Here is a 23,578-nt window from a genome sequence, read left to right as displayed (position 1 = left end):
AATAAACACACAGGTGCCAACTGTGTATTTCAGTAAAATCTACTTTAATACACTTTGAAACAAGAGTACAACAAAATAGAATATGCTTCAAATGTTGAATATACAAACGGTTCAGTCTGAACACAGACAATCTTCCCTCTATTGAAATGTCGGACATGTCGGTCGAACATGGCATTGACCCTCTGTTTATAAAGTGGTTACAAGTATATATTCTCTGCAGCCATTTTGCATAATTTGATGCCTTTTACGAATATCGAAATAATGAATACCGACTTTAATTGAATTCTTTTTCTTTAAAAGATGTGGCTGCATGCATTGGCTCAGATTCATGTTTCATTATTGCATATACATGCAGCATGACTGCAGAACATTCTGCACTAAAAAGTAACAAATTATAAGGATCTAAATCCATTTTCCACATGTAGACTGGGAGGGTTTAAAAGATGCTGAAGGACACACTGCTAGCAATCCGCAGACAACTGGAAACCTACAGCAGCATCGACAGTCAGACCGAGGCAGAGAAATAAAAAAACAATCCAAACAATTCAGTTTTAATAATACTGTGCATGGTACAAAGTATCAAAAAAAAACAAAAAAACCAGCTTACTGTTCAAAATTTCAAATTAAAACCTAGGGCCATACTGTTACCGTTAGCTCTGTAAACTGCAAAGATATATATATATAGTTATATAAATATATACAAACATGACTGATATCGTTCCTTATGATGACCCATAGCTCCTTCCTCTCAGCGCTGCTCATGCTTTCTTCACACAGTGATACAAATTTAACAAGAAAATGCTGGTTTTGAACATCAGTAGAAATTAACTCTTAAAAGGAAAACCATTTTACACTCATTCTGTTTTTAATCAACATTTTTGGTTGGTTGCAATCCTTTGTTTTGTGTTTTTTTCTTCCTTTTTTAGTGTTGCAGTTTAATGTTTTTCCTCAATCGGACTCTGTGATCCGTTATGTAGTGATCGAGGTTGGTCCCGTTACTTTCTCCTAACAAGATCCCTCAAATGTGTGCAGGGCTCCGTTCACAGCACCTACAGAGGTTCCGCTGCCGTTCTGAGGGAGGCCGAGCGACCGGGTTTCTCGGCAGTGACGGGGGAGATGCGAAGACACGTTCAGGAGTTTTAAAAATTGTCCTTCAAGAGTGCTGCTTATTACAATTTAAAAAAAACAAAAAACTTCAGAAATGTAAAAACTGACCTTCTCAGGTGGTGAGAAAGGAAAGAAGAGATGTCTGTATCTTAACACTCAGGCTCCTCTGTCTTTATTGTACGTGGAGCTTCCAGTTTCACAACCACCTCAGCGTCTGTGGTCTCTGATTGGACGTTCTGAATAGTCTTTGGATTCACTTGGTTCTGCTGGACTGTCAGAGGAACTTGCACAGCCTGGACCTGCACTCCTGGAGCCTTCAGCTTCTCTACCGTAACTCCTCCTGGTCCACCAATCACCAGCTCTGAGCCGTTGATGACGCTGCCGATGACGCGCGGCTGTGCCGCAATGCTCTGACTTACAGTTTGGCCGCAGCTGACGCTTCCTGGCTGTGACACCATCAGAGTTTGCGGTTGTGCCTGGCTCGGCACGGTGAGCCTCATCACCTGCGCCCCCGGCGTGACGCTGACGGGAGCGAGGGCTCGGACCGTCAGGGGGCTTCCGAGGAGGCTGATGCTCGTTGGCGAGGCGGCCACGTTGGGTTTGTTAGCGCTCGAGGACGTCTGGAGCTGACACTGGGTTAACTGGTGGGCTGGGATGGTGATGATCTTGGCCAGTTGGACGGTGATCTTGTCTCCGTTCTCCGCTGTAGCCGGTACCATTGTTGGGATAGTCTGGATCACAACCTTAACATAAAATATCAACTTTAGCACATTTTCCTGAAGCACATTTTCACAAGAGTGGAAAAAAAGATGTATTCACATCCTTTTAACCGTCGCATCCACAGAACCAACACTTCAACATATTTTATTAGGATTTTATGTGGTTTTCCGTTGTACAAGATTTTAAAAACAATTTTCCTTTTACGTCACAATGATTTTGTGTTCATCAATCACATAAAACCACAACAAAATACTAATGTTCAAGGGTATTGCTACTTATAAAAGGGCTCTGTGTCTAGGATTTGTTAAATCAAATTTTGGTTTAAGTTTTGCAACAAAATAACAAAATCATAGATGAATAGGTGGCAGAAAACGAATGACCGAAGAAGATGTTTTTCTAGAAAGTGAAGCAGCATGTCTGTGGAAATTTCCACATCTACACACCTTCTGTTGTGAATTAGGATTAGCAGCCGCAGTGACATGAGACGCGTTAGTGAGGAGGGTGGTGCGCCCGCCGGCCACCGTCGTCCCTGCTGGCTGCTGCACGGCGACGGTAGAGATCTTCTGGCCCAGAGACGTCATTACAACAGGCACCTGCATCGCCACGCGAACCGTCCTGTTGGCAACACATTGAAAAAATAATCCAACTTGGGAATCAGTGTATAATTAGGTCATTTCAAAAATATTTGCATTAGCTGTGACATCACAGTGTAAGCTTTGGTCTCCTAGCAGGCGTCTGACCTCGGTGCTGTGGCATTGGGGATCTGGCTCATGGTCTGGCTCACATCGGGCGCTGCAGAAACCGTCACTATCCTCGGGGCTGCCGCCATCACCGCTGATCTGCTTACTGCGGCGGCAGGAGTTGGGAATACAACGGGTCGGTTGGAGCCCCGCAGGATGTTGGGTCTCCTCGGGGATGACTGCTCAGAGTTCTGGAGCAACCTGGCAGACGGCAGAGGAACGCGCTCGTAGGACTGTGACTCTGAGCTCATTAGGTCATCAGGAGAAGACACATCTGCCTTGTCTTCATCGATAATGACTATGTTTTTGGGCATATCTTTGAACTGGTAAACCAGCCGCTGACCCTCCACTTTGGCGAGGATTCCACGTTGGTAGTAATATCTGAAGTAGGAGGAATTATAAAGATTTGAAGTGTTCATTTGATCCAAAATGTAAAAAAAAAATAATGAAGCCTAAATCCGTCTGAAAGTGGTTACCTGAGCGCCCGTCCCATGGTCTCGTAGTTCATGTCTGGTTTATTCTTGTGTTTGCCCCAAAGCTTGGATACAGCCTTGGAGTCAACTAGTTTGAAGATGCCCTTCTCCCTCTGGGTCCACTTGATGTACCTGGGACAGGTGTTTTTATCCTGGAGGAGGTCCAACAGGAACTCCCAAAGATACGTGGTGCTACCTGCTGAAGGTCAAAGTGATGTTAGCTCACTACTAAACACATTGGGGCTAAATATGCTCATCGACAGTGTTGTGAAGTAGTATTTGCCCCATTCCAGATTTCTTCTGTGTTTGCTTTTTGGTTGCACTAAAATGTTTCAGAACAAACAAATGTTTATATCAGTCGAACAACCTGAGTTAATACTCATCCTTAACAAAATCAGCGTTTGTGTTTATTCTGATTATATTTGTCTGATATTAAAACTGGTTTGATCTGAAACATTTAGGTCTAACAAAAAAAAGAAAAAGAAACTACAATAAAAGAAATGTGAAAAGGGGAGAAACACTTTTTCACAGGACTGTATAATGTGCCAGCTGAAGTCGGTGAGATACATTTGCCCTCTCTTGGTTTCTTCTTGAAGCTGAGCTCCGGTGTGCCGTTGGAAATGGACGACTGGGGCGTCTTCGTTTTCCGTCCAGCTACAACGGAAACATTTTAAAGAGGTCACCTTGATGTAAACGGCTGTGTTAAAATAATAGCGACGTGTCTAAAACAGTGAGTGAACCCTTTTAATGGCTTTTATTTCCATACTCATCCATCAGGAATTCTGTTCCAAATTTAAAACATGAGGGACATTAGGCTGTTAAAAAACAGCAGCGTGTGTATTTTCTGTTTCAAAGTCAAACATTTGCTATATAAACTGGTAAATGATTCAAGATTTAGCTTCCTAGGAATCACACTGTGTAACCGCTGTTCCCGAGAACGGCTTCAGATCCGCGTGGCATGGAGTCGACATGTGAACAGGTCTTCCAGCCCAGGACGACTGAACACATTGCACAGGTATCCTGCATGTCTTGGCGATGCCACCCCACATCATTTCTATTGGATTAAGGTCCAGGGATTGGGCTGTTTGCTCCATAATGTTAATGGTCCACAGAATGTGGTACCATTCCTCTTTAGGCCAGGAGGTGCATTCTTTGACAAACGTGACCTCTTTAGCTTCTGTTTTGCAGGGGCTTCTTACCAATAGTTGAGCTTTACAGGCATTAAATAGTTACAGCGCTCACAGGGAACAGTAGAGCTTTGATTATCCTGGAGCTGATCATTGGCTGAGTCTTTGCCATTTTTGATTCTTCTGTTTTCTTCCATGTCTTTTTGGTTTTTAGTTTCCTTATTAAAGCATTTAAGATCATTTTAGCTGATCGACATTCTCAGCACTTTTTTTTGTTTAATCACAGTATGCCGTTCTTCTGAACCATGTCTGGAACAACCTGTTTAATTCAGATTTTTAGTGGAATGGACCATATCTAACACATACAACATCTGCAGCCTTTGTTCTTAAATAAAGGCGAAGGTTCACAGAATCAAGGAGCATTTAACGCCACACTGCTATCATTTTCAACACACCTCTTTTAGTTATCGGTTCAGTTACACAGCATATACAGGTCCTTCTCAAAATATTAGCATATTGTGATAAAGTTCATTATTTTCCATAATGTCATGATGAAAATGTAACATTCATATATTTTAGATTCATTGCACACTAACTGAAATATTTCAGGTCTTTTATTGTCTTAATACGGATGATTGTGGCATACAGCTCATGAAAAAACAAAATTCCTATCTCACAAAATTAGCATATTTCATCCGACCAATAAAAGAAAAGTGTTTTTAATACAAAAAACGTCAACCTTCAAATAATCATGTACAGTTATGCACTCAATACTTGGCCGGGAATCCTTTGGCAGAAATGACTGCTTCAATGCGGCGTGGCATGGAGGCAATCAGCCTGTGGCACTGCTGAGGTCTTATGGAGGCCCAGGATGCTTCGATAGCGGCCTTTAGCTCATCCAGAGTGTTGGGTCTTGAGTCTCTCAACGTTCTCTTCACAATATCCCACAGATTCTCTATGGGGTTCAGGTCAGGAGAGTTGGCAGGCCAATTGAGCACAGTGATACCATGGTCAGTAAACCATTTACCAGTGGTTTTGGCACTGTGATCAGGTGCCAGGTCGTGCTGAAAAATGAAATCTTCATCTCCATAAAGCTTTTCAGCAGATGGAAGCATGAAGTGCTCCAAAATCTCCTGATAGCTAGCTGCATTGACCCTGCCCTTGATAAAACACAGTGGACCAACACCAGCAGCTGACACGGCACCCCAGACCATCACTGACTGTGGGTACTTGACACTGGACTTCTGGCATTTTGGCATTTCCTTCTCCCCAGTCTTCCTCCAGACTCTGGCACCTTGATTTCTGAATGACGTGCAGAATTTGCTTTCATCCGAAAAAAGTACTTTGGACCACTGAGCAACAGTCCAGTGCTGCTTCTCTGTAGCCCAGGTCAGGCGCTTCTGCCGCTGTTTCTGGTTCAAAAGTGGCTTGACCTGGGGAATGCGGCACCTGTAGCCCATTTCCTGCACACGCCTGTGCACGGTGGCTCTGGATGTTTCTACTCCAGACTCAGTCCACTGCTTCCGCAGGTCCCCCAAGGTCTGGAATCGGCCCTTCTCCACAATCTTCCTCAGGGTCCGGTCACCTCTTCTCGTTGTGCAGCGTTTTCTGCCACACTTTTTCCTTCCCACAGACTTCCCACTGAGGTGCCTTGATACAGCACTCTGGGAACAGCCTATTCGTTCAGAAATTTATTTTTGTGTCTTACCCTCTTGCTTGAGGGTGTCAATAGTGGCCTTCTGGACAGCAGTCAGGTCGGCAGTCTTACCCATGATTGGGGTTTTGAGTGATGAACCAGGCTGGGAGTTTTAAAGGCCTCAGGAATCTTTTGCAGGTGTTTAGAGTTAACTCGTTGATTCAGATGATTAGGTTCATAGCTCGTTTAGAGACCCTTTTAATGATATGCTAATTTTGTGAGATAGGAATTTGGGGTTTTCATGAACTGTATGCCAAAATCATCCGTATTAAGACAATAAAAGACCTGAAATATTTCAGTTAGTGTGCAATGAATCTAAAATATATGAATGTTAAATTTTCATCATGACATTATGGAAAATAATGAACTTTATCACAATATGCTAATATTTTGAGAAGGACCTGTATAAATGTTGGCTCTGCTCCTACTAAACAAGACAAGAAAATGTTTGTCATGCACAAATATAATTTCAACAAAAACAGTTATTGATCAGGTTAATGATGTTGGACAACTATTTTGAAAACGACCTCAGATCAATGTGGGCTAAAAACCCAATGGCTCTAGCTAACCATTAGAGGGGGCTCTTACATATTAGGTTGGGAGTTTATAGTCCATGTTTTCAGGTTTCAGCACCAACACTAACATTTAAAATACTAATCGTAACTCAGACAGTGTATGCAAAAAAAAAGAAAACCTTTTCTACTGCTGACTTGAAAGAAGATGCTACGTTTGTGTACCTCGCTTCCTCCTGACAGGCTCGTTGTCGGGTTCTGGCTCTTCCAGGGAAGTGACCATCTCTTCCTCCTCCTCCTCGTCCTCCTCGCAGCAGTCCTCAGTGGTTATCTCCACCTCTGTTTCTGCAATCACGTCAGGCCGCATGGCAGCGTGGAGGAAGTCTGGAGCAGCTTCACTTTGTGGGGTAAAATCTTCTGACGGAGAAATGTAATAGTAGTTTTAAAGGAAAGTTCGTTAAAGCGTTCCAATTTCTTGAAGACTCCTGTTTATTTATTATTCCAAGAACATATACAACAATGTACTGGACTATTTCTGTATTAGTAATAGCAAAATAACAATCAGGGGATAACAGACTCCACTCACCTGGGCTGCGGTCTTCTCTGAGGCTAGATGGTGAGTCCATGTGTAGCAGAGCTTCTGCAGCCTCAATGGTTTTATCAGAGCAGTGGACATTGCTGTAACCAGAGGCCTCCACTACAACACAAACAAAGAATTAGTTAACAAAGCAAAGCTTGAAGCATCCTAAGATATTTGTGAAGCAGAAGGATGCATTATTTCAAACATTTTTACAGATAAACCACCTTTCAGTCCGATTACAGCGAGCAGGATCCTTGGGGTATGTCTCTACAAGATCAAGTCTTGCCCATTCTTTGTGAAATTTCCCAAACTCAGTCAAACTAGATGGAATTACCTCTGAACATCAATTGTTGCCACAAATTCTCTAACAAATTTAGCTAAGGACTTTAACTAGGCCCATCTAACACATAAATATGCTTCCAATGAAACCGTTCCATTGTAGCTCCTGCTCTATATTTAAGGTTGTCTTATCCGGTACGAATGAATTCCTGAATATCCATCTATCTTCCCATCAACTCTGTTCAGTTAACCTGTCTCTGGTGGAGGAAATCATCCCCGCAGCATGATGCTGCCACTACTTTCAACTGTGGGGATGATGTGCTCAAAGTGATGTGCAGTTTTTATCCATGAATATTATTCTAAATGTAAGCAAAAAAGGTCCAGTTTTGTTCTCATCTAACCAGAGCACCTTTATCCAGTTGTAGTTTTTAGTTGTATCCCCTACATGTTTGTGGTAAACTGCAAGTGGATTTTTAAAATGGCTTTCTTAGCTCAACTTAATAATCCTATTAATTAAACTGTCAGGTAGGTGCTCTCTGCGTCAATCTGCAGCATATACTGTTGTTTAGTAAAAGGTCAGGGGGCACGTGTGCATGTGCACAGATGTGTTCACTCCGTCTGTTACACGGTGAGACCATTTGAAAAGTCCATATTCTAAAACAGCAGTAGATTGTGAATAGGGACAGTATGGCCATCGTGAACATACAGTAGAACATTTTACAGAATGCAATCATCCATTTGCAAATCACGAAATGCTACCCTTCAGTGACACCATGCAGAAATATTTATTAGCAACAGAACACCAAGTTTGATTCTGATTCTTTCAAAAGTAGTATGATTTCTCCAGGAATGTAAAACTGAGGCATTGTTGAAGGAAGTCTGGACTCCACTGGGACCCTGAGATGGACCCCGAGGCACCTGCTGTTGTTGTCAATCACCGGTGGGAAACCTGAGATAAGCATTACACCCTGTCCATGTTTGGGTATCTAACAGTGCAGGGGAGAGAAACAGGCTATCTTTAGACAACTGCATTCATTCAGTTCTTGTAACAAAGAGACTGAGCTGGCAGCCATCGCTAAAATACTCCCCTCAAAATCTTTACCTTTTTATTAAATCCTCTGGTGTTTAAATCGGTATTAATAAAAATGTGCGTTCAATATAAGATGTGAGCATAGAGTTGCAATAATCATCTCCCTGGAAGTCCGACAAAAAGTAGTTCTGCCTCTGACGACTTCCGTGTTTACAGTCCTCATTATTTCCCTCCAGTTCTCCTAGAAGAAGCTCACAAATCCCCCTGTCACTCAACACCCGTCGCGGCCCCCCATTGGTTCGTGCAACAGCTAAAAACCCGCCCCTGCTGAAACCTGATTGGACGCTTGTAGGGGAAGAAAGCGAGTGCAGCCAGACCATCCCACGCGTCCAACAAGGAGGCTGCGAAAAACACGATTAACGATCATAGGATCAACATATAAAACCTCAAGAAATAGGGGACATCCCGACCGAAAGAGGGACAGAAATCTGAGCTCATAGGATCAGAATTTACCAAACGAAAAATATAGGGCCTACTTTTCAGGGAGTGTTTCTCCATTCACTTTAAAAAAATAAGCAAGTGTATTTGCTTCCCGCAAAAAGCACGTGTAAACAATTACATAACATCTTCATATCTCGTAGTTGAACAGTACAAATAAATTGACATGTCCTTCCGCCTCAGACAGCGTGGCAAAGACAACAACTATACACTTCCTGGTTGTGCAGCGCCAAACCGTTGTTCACCTTCATCGAGCTGCGGGAAAAACCAACCAAAACATGCAAAACATGCTTTATGCACACAGCTATCTGCGGGCGCACACGGACACATCCAGCTGCAAGCTTTCCTTCGTTTTTAAAGCGGGCTTGAGAACCGCCGAGCAACGCCATGCAGGTTGCGACCAAGGTGATCACTTCCTGATCGCTTCGCCGCGGCGGGCGGGCCGAAGCGACGCGCTTCCACCCTCAAAACAAAAGCCGCCCGTCAGCCACAGCTCTAAAGTCGGAGTTCTCAATAAAGTAGAACCACCTTACCGGCTCTGATGAGCAGATCGAGCTGGTTTGCGTGCCCCTCATGCTGTGAAGTCGCCATGTTTCCCCCTCTCGCTGCAGATTCACATTGACTTCTCACTGCTTGGATTACTCCGCAGCTAAAGTGAAATCTCAACGAGACGAATCACGCCAGCATGTGTGTGTCCCTCCGCGAGCGACACAGGAAATCCTCCTTTCGCCCTCCCTCTGCTGCGTAGCTCATACGTCAAATATAGCTGCAGTTTTGTTTGTTTTTTTCCTCCCACAACTTTATTTCATTTCAGCATCTAACGCATAACTACCATCCGTCATTTTGAGAAAATAAATAAATGAAACATTTACACATTTGTATATTTGAAAATTTCCAATGACAGGAGCCTTCAGTTAAAATTGAAAAATAAATAAATAATCCAAGGAGTTAAAATACAGATCTTACTGAAAGCGTGTTCTGAAACAAGGCTGCAACAAGCACAACCAGAAATGGATGAAGTGCTTACAACCTAATTACAAATCTAGAGATTCAATAGTCAGGCTTTTATTGACTGATTTACAGTTCCATTTTGTAATAACCACTATGTTACATAAGGGAAAAATTAGCAACAGGTTTGTTGAGAAAAAGAGCAGTTTTGACTCCAATAGAAAATAATGGAATAACAATAATATTCCCACTTATGCATTAAAGCACATAACCCTGAAAAACAGTGTGGACTACAAGTAATTAGCTGATTTATTTTTAGACCAAAAATGGTAAAAGTTCTTAGTTTTGATGCATTCAAGGAATACCTGAAGAAAAACAAAGGATCTTTCAGTGTTAGTCCTGACAAGCAGGGGAAAACTGGTTGATTCAGATCTCTGGCTAACTGATCGGTCCATCTCTACACAAATCAGTTTGCGTTTATTCATAAAGCCAATAGAAAACATCCCCTGAAGCAGATAGAAATTTACATACATTCAATACAAAACATTTCCCTACCAAAAAAAAAAATCTGTAAATGCTCAAAAAGTACCAAATGGCAAAAGGACAAAATAACCAGCTCATGTTAATACAAAAAACTATGAAAAATTATATTTCATAGTCAAAGTGGCTAAATTAAAAGCTACTGTGTGAATAAGTGTGTGCATGGTTGTTTGTGTGTTGCCCTGTGATGGACTGGTGACCTGTCCAGGGTGTACCCTGCCTCTCGCCCATAGACTGCTGGAGATAGGCACCAGCTCCCCCGCGACCCACTATGGAATAAGTAGTAGAAAATGACTGACTGACTGACTGCTTTTCTAAATTAACCATAGCAGAAATAGTTCCACGGAGTAGCCTAGCAGTTTACGTATTTGGTGACCAGCAAACTGCTTTAGTGAATTAAAAATGTAAATAATTTAGATTTCTTTTACTAAATGGGGAAAAACAATTCCTGGTGATCAACTTTTATTCTGCCACGTATGCTCAATAAGATTTTGTAAAAAAAAAAGAAAAAAAGATTGCATTTGGAAACTACTGAATTCAGAAAAAAGCTGACATTATTGAAGAATTAATTATTAATCTATTAATTAACATTAAGTTAGTACATTTTCTGCTGTTTATGCGTCAACTATTTAAATGATATCCACAAGGTGGCGATCTAAGAACACTAAGACCTGTCAGCATTTACTGTCTGGTTTTTCACTTCCTTACAAAACTGTTAATACTGCTTGATCTTTTTCACATTTTGTCTTATTACAACCACAGAGTTCAGGATTCTATGTTTGACTGAGCTTGAGGTGTTTAGCTCATAAAACTGGACAAAAGGTCCAGTCTCTAGATGTGCAGAGCTGGAAGAGACATGCCTTCCATCTACTGAATTTTATTTGTAAATAAATTCGAAAACCGTGTACCAGTTTCCTTCCCCTCCACAATTATGCACTTCTTTTGTGTTGATCACATAATATCACAATGAAGTACACTGAGGCTTATGTAAGGTGACCTTTTCAAGGCCCTCTATGCGTGGCAACAGAGACTGGATGATCAGCTTGGCTCACATTCAATAAAACGAAATGCACTTTGAGAAAGTTAATGTCCCACCTCCTTCTCCTTCCGTCTCCACCTCCCGCATGACGTAGGCTTCATCCCCATACACCACCACCTGGGCGGAATAACCCTGCTCATCGACCAGGCTGGCAGTGGGCACCTCCTCCACTACAACAGCTGGGTCCTCATCAGCCTCCTCTATTTCCTCCAGCTCCTCGCAGACTTCCTCACCTTCACATTCATCCTCCACCTCTCCTTCAAGCTCCACATCAGCTTCATACACTGCTTCCTGCTGGGAGAAGTGGACAAAAAAAATGAGACAGAGTTTAAAATATAAAGCTAGTATTAGACAGGAATAAAGCTGGACTCTTCTCCAACAACCACCTGCTGAAGGTCTTCTTCAGCTGTGACATATTCCACCATCGTCCCACCGGTGTCAACCAGCACCACTGACGTCATGATTCATGCTCCCCGGAGATAAGGAGACACAGCCGCTCCTCGAAGTGATCTCTGCTAATGTTACGAACAGCAGCCACTGAAAGAAACAAGCAGATTAGATTGATGACGATTACAAATTAAATGCAACATACAGAAAAAAAAAAAAGATTTCCCAGACATTTCATATACAAACTGTAGGATGTAAACATGTTTACAGATCTTCCCAATAATTCCGAATTATCACTTTAATCAATAATCAGTACATTTAAAAAAAGATTTCCCTGTGCATTCGGCTGTGGGCTAAAGTCTTCCTAAAGGCAGAGACGTGATCTCCATCTCTCCCTAAGTGGCTTGTGCCCACAGGACATGCCTGTCTGCTGTTACAGGAAGAGAAGCACCGACGGAAAGCCAAGTCATTACATCAAACACAAGAACGCCGTCCAGACATGGCGAGCTGGAGCGACGGTAACAGTTGCTAGGAACCACGAGGCAGGTCTAGGTTCCGGTTCAATGGATCTAGTCATAGTAATAACTTTTAGTTACACCTTTAGGCTACTTGTCATCTAAACTTGCTCTACCTAGTTGAAAAGCACAGGAAGGGATTATTTAGAGCATGTTACAACAAAGCAAGAAACTATAGAACCCTTCACAAATACTGGCACACCTGGCTGCTATGGAGAGCCCAAGATGACTTTCAAGTACTTTAACTGTGAACATTGGAGATATATTAAATCACTTTAACTTCCTGCTCACTGTGCATTTTGGCAAAATAAACCTGGGTCCTCATCCAGCCTTGTTTGTCACACTTTCAGCTGTTTTAACTTGATAATTATTGCTGACTGTAGATCTGGGCCAGTCTAGGTGAGCAGCTGTTTTCTTGTGTTATGACTTATGTATACTGTTTTTTGTATTAGACAGTGTGCCTTCATTCACACCTTTGAGATACATCACATTCTTAATCCATAGGGTTTAACATGAAGTTGGCCCACCCTTTGAGGCTACAACAGCTTCAACTTTTCAACTTTTGTGTTCATGGGAATTTTTTGACTATGTCGTGCTGGTTGTAAGGCTTCGATGCATCTGATCGACCATTCCACGAAGCTCCCCATACACTGTTCCTCAGCCAACCCGAAGACCACATGAAGTTCAGATGTCTGTAGATCCTCTGCTGAAAGTTGGAGACCTCTGTGCACTATGTACCTCAGCTTTCCCTGACTCCGCTCTGATTTTACGTGGACTACCACCTTGTGTCAGAGATTCTTTTGTTCTAAATCCCTTCCTTTTTTGTTTTAAAACCACTAACAGCCGACTGTGGAATATTTAATAGTGAGGAAGTTTCCTGATTGGATTTGCACCTTTGGAATTTTGGTAATCTGCTATGGGATGTTTCACACCAATCAAGCATCAATTCATGGCCACCAGGGAGATGCTTTCCTCTTGCTCTGACAACCAATGGTTTAAAGTAATGTTCTATATTTTGCTCGTAGCATTCTGCTATGAAACGTGATTTCAATAAAGCCCACAGTGGCTTAGAGTGATTTTTGTTTGATCCGGTTAAAATCTGCCCAACATGAATCAAACGGGATCAGAACCAAAATAAACAGGAATGGGATGTGATACAAAGTTTTCCGTAAATATGCAAGATTTAAGCATTTTCATAAATATCACTATAATTTATAGAAATTTTTTACTACAAATAAAAATAAACTGATATGAAATGGTATAAGTGCATGGGTTCAACTGATGATTAGCTGATCTGACCCGGAACCATAATGACATGTTTTTCCTTTCCCATTTTGAAGGGTGGAAAAAAAAGAAACAGGCCTCTGTGCCACGTTACATTGAGACACCAGTGAAACTAGAAGTCATTGATTATTGATTAAAGGTTCCTAGGCTCCGAGATCAACCTAAAGGTCTCTAAAAGTCTATGTATAATGGCAATATTTTAGTTTAAATCATTATTATAACTTAATATCTCCAATGTTTTTCCCCCTTTTTAAACTTCTGAGTTTTGAAATCCAAATAATTTTTGAATGATTACAATTTATTGCAAATTATCCCTACAGTGTTATTTGGACTTGTACTCGTCGTCTTCCACTTATCTGGGACCAGGTCGCGGGGGCAGCAGACTCAGCAGAGACGCCCAGACGTCCCTCTCCCCAGACACCTCTTCCATCTCCTCTGGGGGGAGCCCAAGGCGTTCCCAGGCCAGCCGAAAGACATAGTCCCTCCAGCGTGTCCTGGGCCTCCTCCCGGTGGGACGTGCCTGGAACACCTCCCGAGGAAGGCGTCCAGGAGGCATCCGGTATAGATGCCTGAGCCACCTCAACTGGCTCCTCTCGATGTGGAGGAGCAGCGGCTCTACTCCGAGCCTCTCCCGGATGGCCGAGCTCCTCTCCCTATCTCTAAGGGAGTGCCCGGCCACCCTACGGAGGAAACTCATTTCAGCTGCTTGTATCCGAGATCTTGTTCTATCGGTCATGACCCAAAGTTCATGGCCATAGGTGAGGGTAGGAACGTAGACCGACGGGAAAATTGAGAGCTTTGCTTTTCGGCTCAGCTCTCTCTTCACCACAACGGACCGGCACAGCGCCCCCATTACTGCAGCAGCCGCACCGATCCGTCTGTCAATATCCCGCTCCATTTTTCCCCCACTCGTGAACAAGACCCCAAGACACTTAAACTCCTCCACTTGAGGCAGGAACTCCCCTCCAACCTGAAGAGGACAAGCCACCCTTTTCCGGTCGAGAACCATGGCCTTGGACTTGGAGGAGCTGATCTTCATCCCAGCCGCTTCACACTTGGCTGTGTTGTGGAATTTTCTTATCAAAGTGGGTAGAAGTTGACTCATAACAAGAGAAAATCCGGACTTTGTCTTATAAGTTTTATTCAAAGGCATTCAGCGTTTGAAGACCCTGACACTGAGGTTAGTCAGTGAAACAGAGCCCCGATCAACATTTACACACAGTATTTATACCAGAACATGACAGTGTTATCTCAACTGCAAAGAGTTTTAGAAATATGGCCCCTAGACCCTCCCCGGGTCGGAGTTAACAAAGTTATTTATGAGGGCACCCATCTACCTTCCCTTGAAATATACACTTCAGGAAGTGTTAACCATAAAACTCTCCAGCATTTGAATTTAGAGTCCATCTGCTCTAAATAACAGAACACTAATAAAACACAGAGGTCAGAGGAGAGAGGTGAAGGGAATATCAGAGCACTTTAAAAGAATTTTCCATTACAGCTGTGAACTGCCACAGCGCATGCTTGGCTAGAGGGGGCCAGCAGGACCACGTCATCTGAAAAAAGAAGAGACAAAATCCACTGGTCCCCAAACCAGACCCCCTCCGGCCCTTGGCTGCGTCTAGAAATCCTGTCCATAAAAGTTATGAACAGGACCGGTGACAAAGGGCAGCCCTGCCGGAGTCCAACATCAACCGGGAACAGGTCTGACTTAGTGCCGGCAATGCGGACCAAACTTCTGCTCAGCTCGTACAGGGACCGGATGGCCCCTAATAAAGGGCCCTGACTCCATACTCCTGGAGCACCCCCCACAGGGCATCACGAGGGACACAGTCGAATGCCTTCTCCAGGTCCACAAAACACATGTGAACCGGTTGGGCAAACTCCCATGAACCCTCGAGCACCCTGTAGAGGGTATAGAGCTGGTCCAGTGTTCCACGGCCGGGACGAAAACCACACTGCTCCTCCTGAAGCCGAGGTTCGACTATCTGCCGGACTCTCCTCTCCAATACCCTGGCGTAGGCCTTACCAAGGAGGCTGAGGAGTGTGATCCCCCTGGAGTTGGAACACACCCTCCTTCTTATGAAGGGGGACAACAACCCCAGTCTGCCAGTCCAGAGGCACTGTCCCCGACCGCCACGCAATGTTGAAGAGGCATGTCAACCATGACAGCCCAACAACATCCAGAGATTTGAGGTACTCAGGGTGGATCTCATCCACCCTCGAAGCCTTGCCACCGCGGAGCTTTTTAACCACCTCGCTGACTTCAGCCTGGGTGATGAAAGAGTCCAACCCCGAGTCCCCAGTCTCTGTTTCCACCACGGAATGCCTGATGACAGGATTGAGGAGATCCTCGAAGTACTCCTTCCACCGCCCGATAATGTCCTCAGTCGAGGTAAGCAGTCTCCCACCCCTACTATAAACAATGTTGGCAAAGCACTGCTTCCCCCTCCTGAGGCGCCGGAAGGTTTGCCAGAATCGCTTCAAGGCCAACCGGTAGTCCTTCTGCATGGCCTCACCGGACTCCTCCCAGGCCCGAGTTTTTGCCTCTGCCACAGCCCGGGCCGCAGCACGCTTGGCCTCACAGTACCCGTCAGCCGCCTCAGGAGTCCCACAAGCCAACCACAGCCGATAGGACTCCTTCTTCAGCTTGACAGCATCCCTTACTGCCGGTGTCCACCACCGGGTTCGGGGATTGCCGCCGCGACTGGCACCGCAGACTTTACGGCCGCAGCTACGGGCAGCAGCATCGACAATAGATGCGGAGAACGTGGTCCACTCGGACTCTATTGTCTCCAACATCCCCCGGGATCTGGTCAAAGCTCTCCCGGAGGTGGGAGTTGAATACATCCCTGGCGGAGGGCTCCGCCAGACGTTCCCAGCAGACCCTCACTATGCGCTTGTGCCTGCCAAGTCTGACTGGCTTTCTCCTCCTCCAGCGGATCCAACTCACCACCAGGTGGTGATCAGAGGACAGCTCAGCCCTTCTCTTCACCCGAGTGTCCATAACATGCGGCCGAAGACACGAGACAGCTGAGCTGGGGGGCAACAAGCAAACCCACACCAGCCCGCCGCCTCTCCCCGTGGGCCACTCCAGAGTAGAAGAGAGTCCACCTCTCAAAGAGATGGGTTCCAGAGCCCACGCTGTGCGTGGAGGCGAGCCCGACTATTTCTGGTCGATATCTCTCGACCTCCCGCACAAGCTCAGGCTCCTTCCCCCCCAGCGAGGTGACATTCCACGTCCCTAGAGCCAGCCTAAGCATCCGGGGATCAGGCCGCTGAGGTCTCCACCTTCGTCCGCCACCCAATCCTCTTTGCACCGGTCGCTCACGGTTCCCCCTGCAGGTGGTGGGCCCACTGGGGGATGGCCTTGCGTTTCTCGTTCGGGCTTGGCCCGGCCGGGTCCCGCGAGGAGCAACCTGGCCACCAGGCGCTCTCCGGCGAGTCCCGACCCCAGGCCTGGCTCCAGGGTGGGACCCCAGGTCCGCCGTACCGGGCGACGTCACGTGCCTCGATATTTTTGTCCTCATGAGGGATTCTTGAACCGCTCTTTGTCTGACCCATCACCTAGAGCCTGTTTGCCCTGGGAGACCCTACCAGGGGCATTTAGGCCCCAGACAACATAGCCTCTAGGATCATTTGAGCACTCAAACCCCTCCACCACTTTAAGGTGGCGGTTCAAGGAGGAGAGTGTTATTTGTGATTCCAATATTTTGACTATTATCGAACAATTAGAGCTTGCAAGGTAGGACTTATCAAAATTCTGATAAGTTGTCACAAAATTATGAACATTTAAACCAACATCTCAAGCTCTTCAGAGAGTTTGCAATATTCATGACAATATTTCAAAAAAATAATTAGTATGTTGGTCACCATAACATCCTAAAGGTTTGATTACTTTTTAAATTCTAATTAGCATCTCATACATATGACTTTGTACCCTACGTTTTAGGACAACTATATTCCGTTTGTGGAACAATCTTTTCTAGCTTAATATTATGGTGAAGTGTGTGTTTTGGCTTAATATCTCAAAACCTTAAAAAAAAAAATCTTAATATCTGGAGTATTTAGCTCTTTTTTGTAAAAATATCACTTATTACATATTCTGTCTGATTTATCATAGTAGAAATTTTGCATTTAAAAACAATCATTTACAAAAAAAAGGTAATTTGCGGCACTATATCAGCATTCCTATTATTTTGTAAACCACAGAAAGCGCAAACACAACAGGAAATGTTTTTCCTCTTTACAGTTCAAGCTGGTCGCCTTCTGATCTGAAAATAATCTTACACTAAATTGTTCTAAATATTTTGGTAAAACAAAACACATGGGTTAAAACAGAAACAAAGCCATGACTTCAACACCATAACCAGAACAATGAATGCAGAGGCCTGGGAATTTATATTTTTCCTCCACAAACGCCCTGCATCAGCTTGACTGTACAGACTCCTCGAACACTAAGGACACAATCAGCTACACCAACTGCTGTAAAATGGATGAACCACGCTGTGCTCCTCTGCTACTGACACCAACATGCATTTAGCTCAATTATTCAGCATCATACGGTAGCAATGATCGGCCAAGCTGTTACAGTTTTAACTAAAAGTTTAGATTAATTGTAAAAAAACAACAAAAAAAAGACACATTGACCATTTTTTTGTCATTGTCTGACATTAAACCCAACTAAGCCTTTTTGATTTAAGTCAGGACGTATTATCAAAATTATACCCCTTTTTTAAATGCCAGAACAATAAGAGATCATTTTTATTATTTTCTTCAACGTCAGAAGCTTAAATATACTAACATTAATGTGCCTTTAAGCAATTTGGGAAATCCCAGATCATGGTTTCATGACTTTGTCAGCTTCTGATTGGTTAATTTGCAACATTTGGGAATGTTCAGCCATCGCACTGTTTAGGAAAGAGACAGGTTCTTTGTCCCAGACATGAACATGTCCTGTACTAACAGGGGATGAAGGGCAACTCAGAGAAGAAGCCACAACTCCAAAAGCAACACAAAGATACAGTTTGAAAATGCACACTGTGAAAAAGACACAAATTTCTGAAGGACTGTCCTCTGGTCTGAAACTAAGATGTTTCATTGAACTGAAATAGTCATTGTAACATTTGGAGGAAAAGGGAGAAAACTGCAAGGGAACGCTATGCAAACTCTGAAGTTCAGAGGGTGACATCATTCAGTGAGGGGGCGTCCTGAACTGGTGGCATCATGACGAAGGTGGAGATATTCGAGCAACATCTGAAGAAATTAGCCTCAAGGTTAAAGTTTGAGCACAAATGGGTCCTAAAAATGAACAATAAGCATGCTGCCAAATTACGTACAAAGTGGCTTAAGGGAAACAAAGTCAGAGTTTGGGAGTCGCCATCTTAAAACCATGATTACAGTCTCACAGAGAATTTCTGGGCAGAGCTGAAAAGGTGTGTGTGAGCAAAACGGCCTACAAACCTCAGTTACATCAGGTCTGTCAGGAGAAATGGGCCAAAATCCTAGCAAACTATTGTGAGAAGCTGCTGGAAGGAAACCCAAAACATTTGGCCAATTTTGGTAATCTTAACTGTTCTAAAACAGGAAGAGTTTAGACTATATTTCATATCAGACAAAAAGATGATGTGTATTTATATAAAATGCATATAAACGTCTAGTTTTAAATATATATACCGTTTAACTGAAGTTTCCAACATGTTCAACAATCACATGACACATCCGCAGGTCTACTGTCCCCATAATTTCATTTATTTCTTAACTTGACTTGATGTTGTGAGCCAAAAGGAAGCTCTGTGCTTCTACCACGTCTTGGCTTTTCCACTCAAATGAGTTCAACGGCCAGTTGGAAATTGTGAAATGTTGCTGTGTGCACTGAGAAGTCAATTAGATACAGAGTTGAATGGGTGTGTCAACGGCCAGAGTCCTGCATGTGCTCTGTGTTGAGCGGTCAAATCGAACAACTGCATGACAGATGGACAGATGGGAAATGTATGCTTGACATCCAAATGCTTGCAAAAGCAAAAACAAAACGATCAGTTAGCTGCAGGGTCTCTCGGGCAAGGTTGTACTCTATGAAACAAGCAATACAGGACATGCAGGATGACTGAGGACACGTGGCTGCCTATGGCTGCCTAACTGCTTCTCATCTCTAAACGCCTGCATTATTTTCCATTTCAGTCCATTTCTTTCAGCAGACGTTTATCAAAGGAATGAATAACTGTGGCCTGTTCCCGGTTTACAGTTAACTGAGTCAAGTGGGAATTTCAGACGTTAAAAAACATATTTTGGACCACACTGGAAAACGGCTACATGTCTAAGTGGCCAGTTTGCTCAGTCCTACCAGAGTGGGAAAAGATAAAAGGAACAGCTTTGTTATAAATGTCCCTGGTTGGTGGTGAATCAGCAGCAGTGTTGATAAAAAATACGGCAGAGTCATGGTGAAAACGCGAAGTTCACCACCTCTAGATCCCAATGAAAGCATCAAAACTAACAGAACAAGCCCAAACTTGCCTTGTCACTGATATGTGGATTCAAGACGAAGCCCTGCATCTTCACCTTTCTCCTGTTTAATGTCCGAAAACAGGTAAGGTGTCTTGATGACTGATGCTTCCCCTCTGTGCAAACAGAAACCGTGCTGTACATTTTCTTCTTCTCTATCCGACATCCATCAATCCGTCCGAGTGGAGAGCCATCTCTGCTCCCAGCATGTCCGGCTGCCTGCTCCCTCGGTGGAAGGAGCCTCTCAGATCGACTCAGCATTTCTCAGAGCGTCTGCCGAGCTTGCATCACATGATGAGGTTGGAACACATACCAACCCCCCCCCATACACACACACACAGTCACATGATCTATCAACAACAGAGCTTTTGTTCAAAATTACTGGGACTGCTGGTCTAGATACAACGCCCTGCCTTGTGTCCTGCCCTGCCCTCCAAACACACACACACACACACACACACACACACACACATGCACATGGTACAATGAGCAAATAGCAACTATGACCTCAGGATTTACTTGACACCCAGCCCATATTTAAACACAAGCAGGCAAAGTCCACTAAGTTATTCAAATGGATGAAGCAGCAATCACATTCAGGCTTCTATATTTAATAAAACAGGTTACAGATTTGTCTTAAACAAGAAACTAATAAAGTAAAGACCGGCTATAATGCCTTGGAAAAGGATTGACAACCCTCTAATTTTTTTTTGTCATTTTACTACACCAATCTTCTGCCTTTATGTGAAGTAAAAACTCAAAGTAGTAGATAATTGTGAAGTGGAAAGAAAATTATACCTGATTAGTTATTCAAATAAAGACCATTCTGCACACTTTATTTTCCTGTGACACATCATCAGTTATCTCACTTTGAGCTCAGCATCAGCATCTGCTCTTTAACTGTTCCTTGCTAAAGCATAACCCGCCACAACCTTTCTCACAAGGGTTCACCTGCCAGCTCAGACTGTGGGTGAGCGAAAAGCTGGAAAGTCAAACATTAACAAACACAGACACTTCACTACGGGACATACGAGGTCTGAGCATGCTCCGCATACCAAGTCTTTTAAGTCTCTATATAAAAACTGTGCTACTTTAAAATAAACCCTGTTAAAAAACGGGATGAGTGATAAAAGGTGGTATTTACTTCCAAAATACACATCATTTTTCCAAATGAGCCAATTAACCAAACATTGTGTAACGATGTGGCCGGCATGAGATTCTTATAGGGTGAAAATCTTCCATAAAAAACCATGGTTACACGGTATTAACACTGAAGTTTAAAACAGTTATGTGCAACACAATCTAATCCCCTTTATAAAACAGAAAATTACTAATTATCACTATTTCAGATAAAATAACATTATTACACTTAACTTAAGTAATATATGCTGCTAAATTTCTCTTCTATTTACAAAGTAACAGAACTATAATACTGATATTATTCTAAACAACCATGGTAGGTGGTGCTCTTTTATTAGTTTGGTTGTGCATTTTGCAACCTAAAACTGTTCTCAAATAGCTGAATTTGTCGTTATTCAAGTTCACTAACCCTGATTTAATCAAAACATGAATAAAAAAGCAAAAATTAAATCATACAAATAATTAAAACAGATAATATTTCAAATGAGCATAATGAAAAGCCACGTTTGAGCAATAAAATCTTTTGGAGCCTTCTTTCAGCAACCTGACTGGCAGTGTGCAGCAAGAGGTGGGGGAGGGGACAGCACTGCACTATTCAGTCTCTACACTAATATATGATCCACCTGTTTCTACACCTTAGTGCAGACACATGCTCTTACTTGTTGTCAAGCTAATTTCTAATGTAAATTTAATTTCCTTGTAACGCATCTGACTCATATAATCAAGATCCAACCTGCTTAGAGTTACATACCTCAATAATTCATAGCTCAATATCCCCTGGCAGGTGGATTTCAGTGTGCAAGCATGCAGGTAAGGTCACAATTGGAGAGATGTGTTGCTTTTGGTTTTTAATACAGGTCGCGACATGGCCCCTGTTAACCAGCTTAAATTATGAATTTTAAAGAATCTACAAGAAAGCAGTGACTGATCGCCTGCAGGTGAAGCAAGCTGCGAGGAGAGGAACCGCAACAACAAACCGAGCAGCTAAAGCTGCCTCCCGTCGGGTTCCACTCCTGTTATCGGCTCCCTGCAGGGAGCCTTCTTCTTGTTGTTAGCATGGTTGCTAATTAGAGTTCACTGTGGGCGTGTGAGAGCACTACCGTCTTTCTCCGTCCCCTCTGTCCGCCGCTGCTGCCGCCGACTGTCAGCCTCCAGAGTCCCGCAGCTCAGCTCCACCGCAGACTAGTTGACGGTAACTGTAGTGGCTGCTGCCATGATGAGGACCCCCGGGAGACTCCGCAGGCTTCCGGCGCACCCCGGTGTGTGTCCGGTACGGCCGGCTGTGTAAAGACGCGGACGCTGGTTCGGTTCTCCAGTGGTAGAGGAGACTGGCTCGACTCGACTCGGTTGTTTTTGCTTCGCTGGTTCGGAAAAATCAAACTGCTGACGTCACACCGTAGGATAAACATCAGCGTTTCTTCATTCATTAAAAAACCTTAAAAAACTGTCAGCGTGTGACTTTATTTATACTCTATACAACTTATTTTGCTTTCCTCCCTCAATTTTAAATGTCAGTATTATGTGTTATTACTATGAATTTTTAATTTAAGATGTTCTGACTCCAATGTTTTGACTTCGAGCAAAGTACCAAAAATTGTAAAGTTTGTAAAGATCCATATGATTATGACATATCTCAAAAGCTTACCTTTTTATGCTTTGACTCTTTCTAGTTCTCAATTTTGAATGTTAAAATCATGTTTAATTAAATGTTGGATTGTTTCTATATTATTTATGTTTGCATCATTTTCACTTATCTCTTGATTAAAAAACATCAAATTGTTGGCTTTGTATGCCCCATAATTAGTATAATATAATTTTGCTAAACAACTGTCTGAGAAATATAAAATTAATAATTATATAAAAAGACATTTGAAAGCATATATATATATATATATTTGTATATACAGGGGTTGGACAATGAAACTGAAACACCTGGTTTTAGACCACAATAATTTATTAGTATGGTGTATGGCCTCCTTTTGCGGCCAATACAGCGTCAATTCATCTTGGGAATAACATATACAAGTCCTGCACAGTGGTCAGAGGGATTTTAAGACATTCTTCTTCCAGGATAGTGGCCAGGTCACTACGTGATACTGGTGGAGGAAAACGTTTCCTGACTCGCTCCTCCAAAACACCCCAAAGTGACTCAATAATATTTAGATCTGGTGACTGTGCAGGCCATGGGAGATGTTCAACTTCACTTTCATGTTCATCAAACCAATCTTTCACCAGTCTTGCTGTGTGTATTGGTGCATTGTCATCTTGATACACGGCACCGCCTTCAGGATACAATGTTTGAACCATTGGATGCACATGGTCCTCAAGAATGGTTCGGTAGTCCTTGGCAGTGACGCGCCCATCTAGCACAAGTATTGGGCCAAGGGAATGCCATAATATGGTAGCCCAAACCATCACTGATCCACCAACATGCTTCACTCTGGGCATGCAACAGTCTGGAT

At 43.3% G+C, this 23,578-nt stretch overlaps 1 protein-coding gene across 9 annotated transcripts; it reads right to left on the bottom strand.

Annotated features, from left to right (window-relative positions):
• Positions 1-23: 23 nt before the first annotated feature.
• elf2b (E74-like factor 2b (ets domain transcription factor)) lies at positions 24-22,548 on the bottom strand. 9 transcript variants are annotated; one of them, XM_047365439.1, is made up of 10 exons: positions 22,217-22,548; positions 11,676-11,826; positions 11,346-11,583; positions 6,962-7,072; positions 6,601-6,792; positions 3,608-3,694; positions 3,044-3,236; positions 2,568-2,948; positions 2,271-2,442; positions 24-1,850 (listed from the first exon to the last, which is right to left on the bottom strand). In XM_047365439.1, the coding sequence occupies exons 2-10, from the start codon at positions 11,748-11,750 to the stop codon at positions 1,257-1,259; spliced, it is 2,043 nt and encodes a 680-aa protein (XP_047221395.1). In that variant the 5' UTR covers positions 11,751-11,826; positions 22,217-22,548; the 3' UTR covers positions 24-1,256. The 9 variants fall into 9 exon arrangements, with proteins under 9 accessions (XP_047221395.1, XP_047221397.1, XP_047221391.1 ...); XM_047365441.1 differs by having other exon boundaries at positions 3,044-3,239; positions 6,601-6,789; XM_047365435.1 differs by having other exon boundaries at positions 3,044-3,239; positions 22,217-22,547.
• Positions 22,549-23,578: the final 1,030 nt, after the last annotated feature.

The sequence above is a fragment of the Girardinichthys multiradiatus genome, chromosome 5, assembly GCF_021462225.1.
Source record: "Girardinichthys multiradiatus isolate DD_20200921_A chromosome 5, DD_fGirMul_XY1, whole genome shotgun sequence".
Lineage (NCBI taxonomy): Eukaryota > Metazoa > Chordata > Actinopteri > Cyprinodontiformes > Goodeidae > Girardinichthys > Girardinichthys multiradiatus.
The sequence above is the reverse complement of the archived record's forward strand: the minus strand, read 5'-3'. Positions and strand labels throughout refer to the sequence as shown.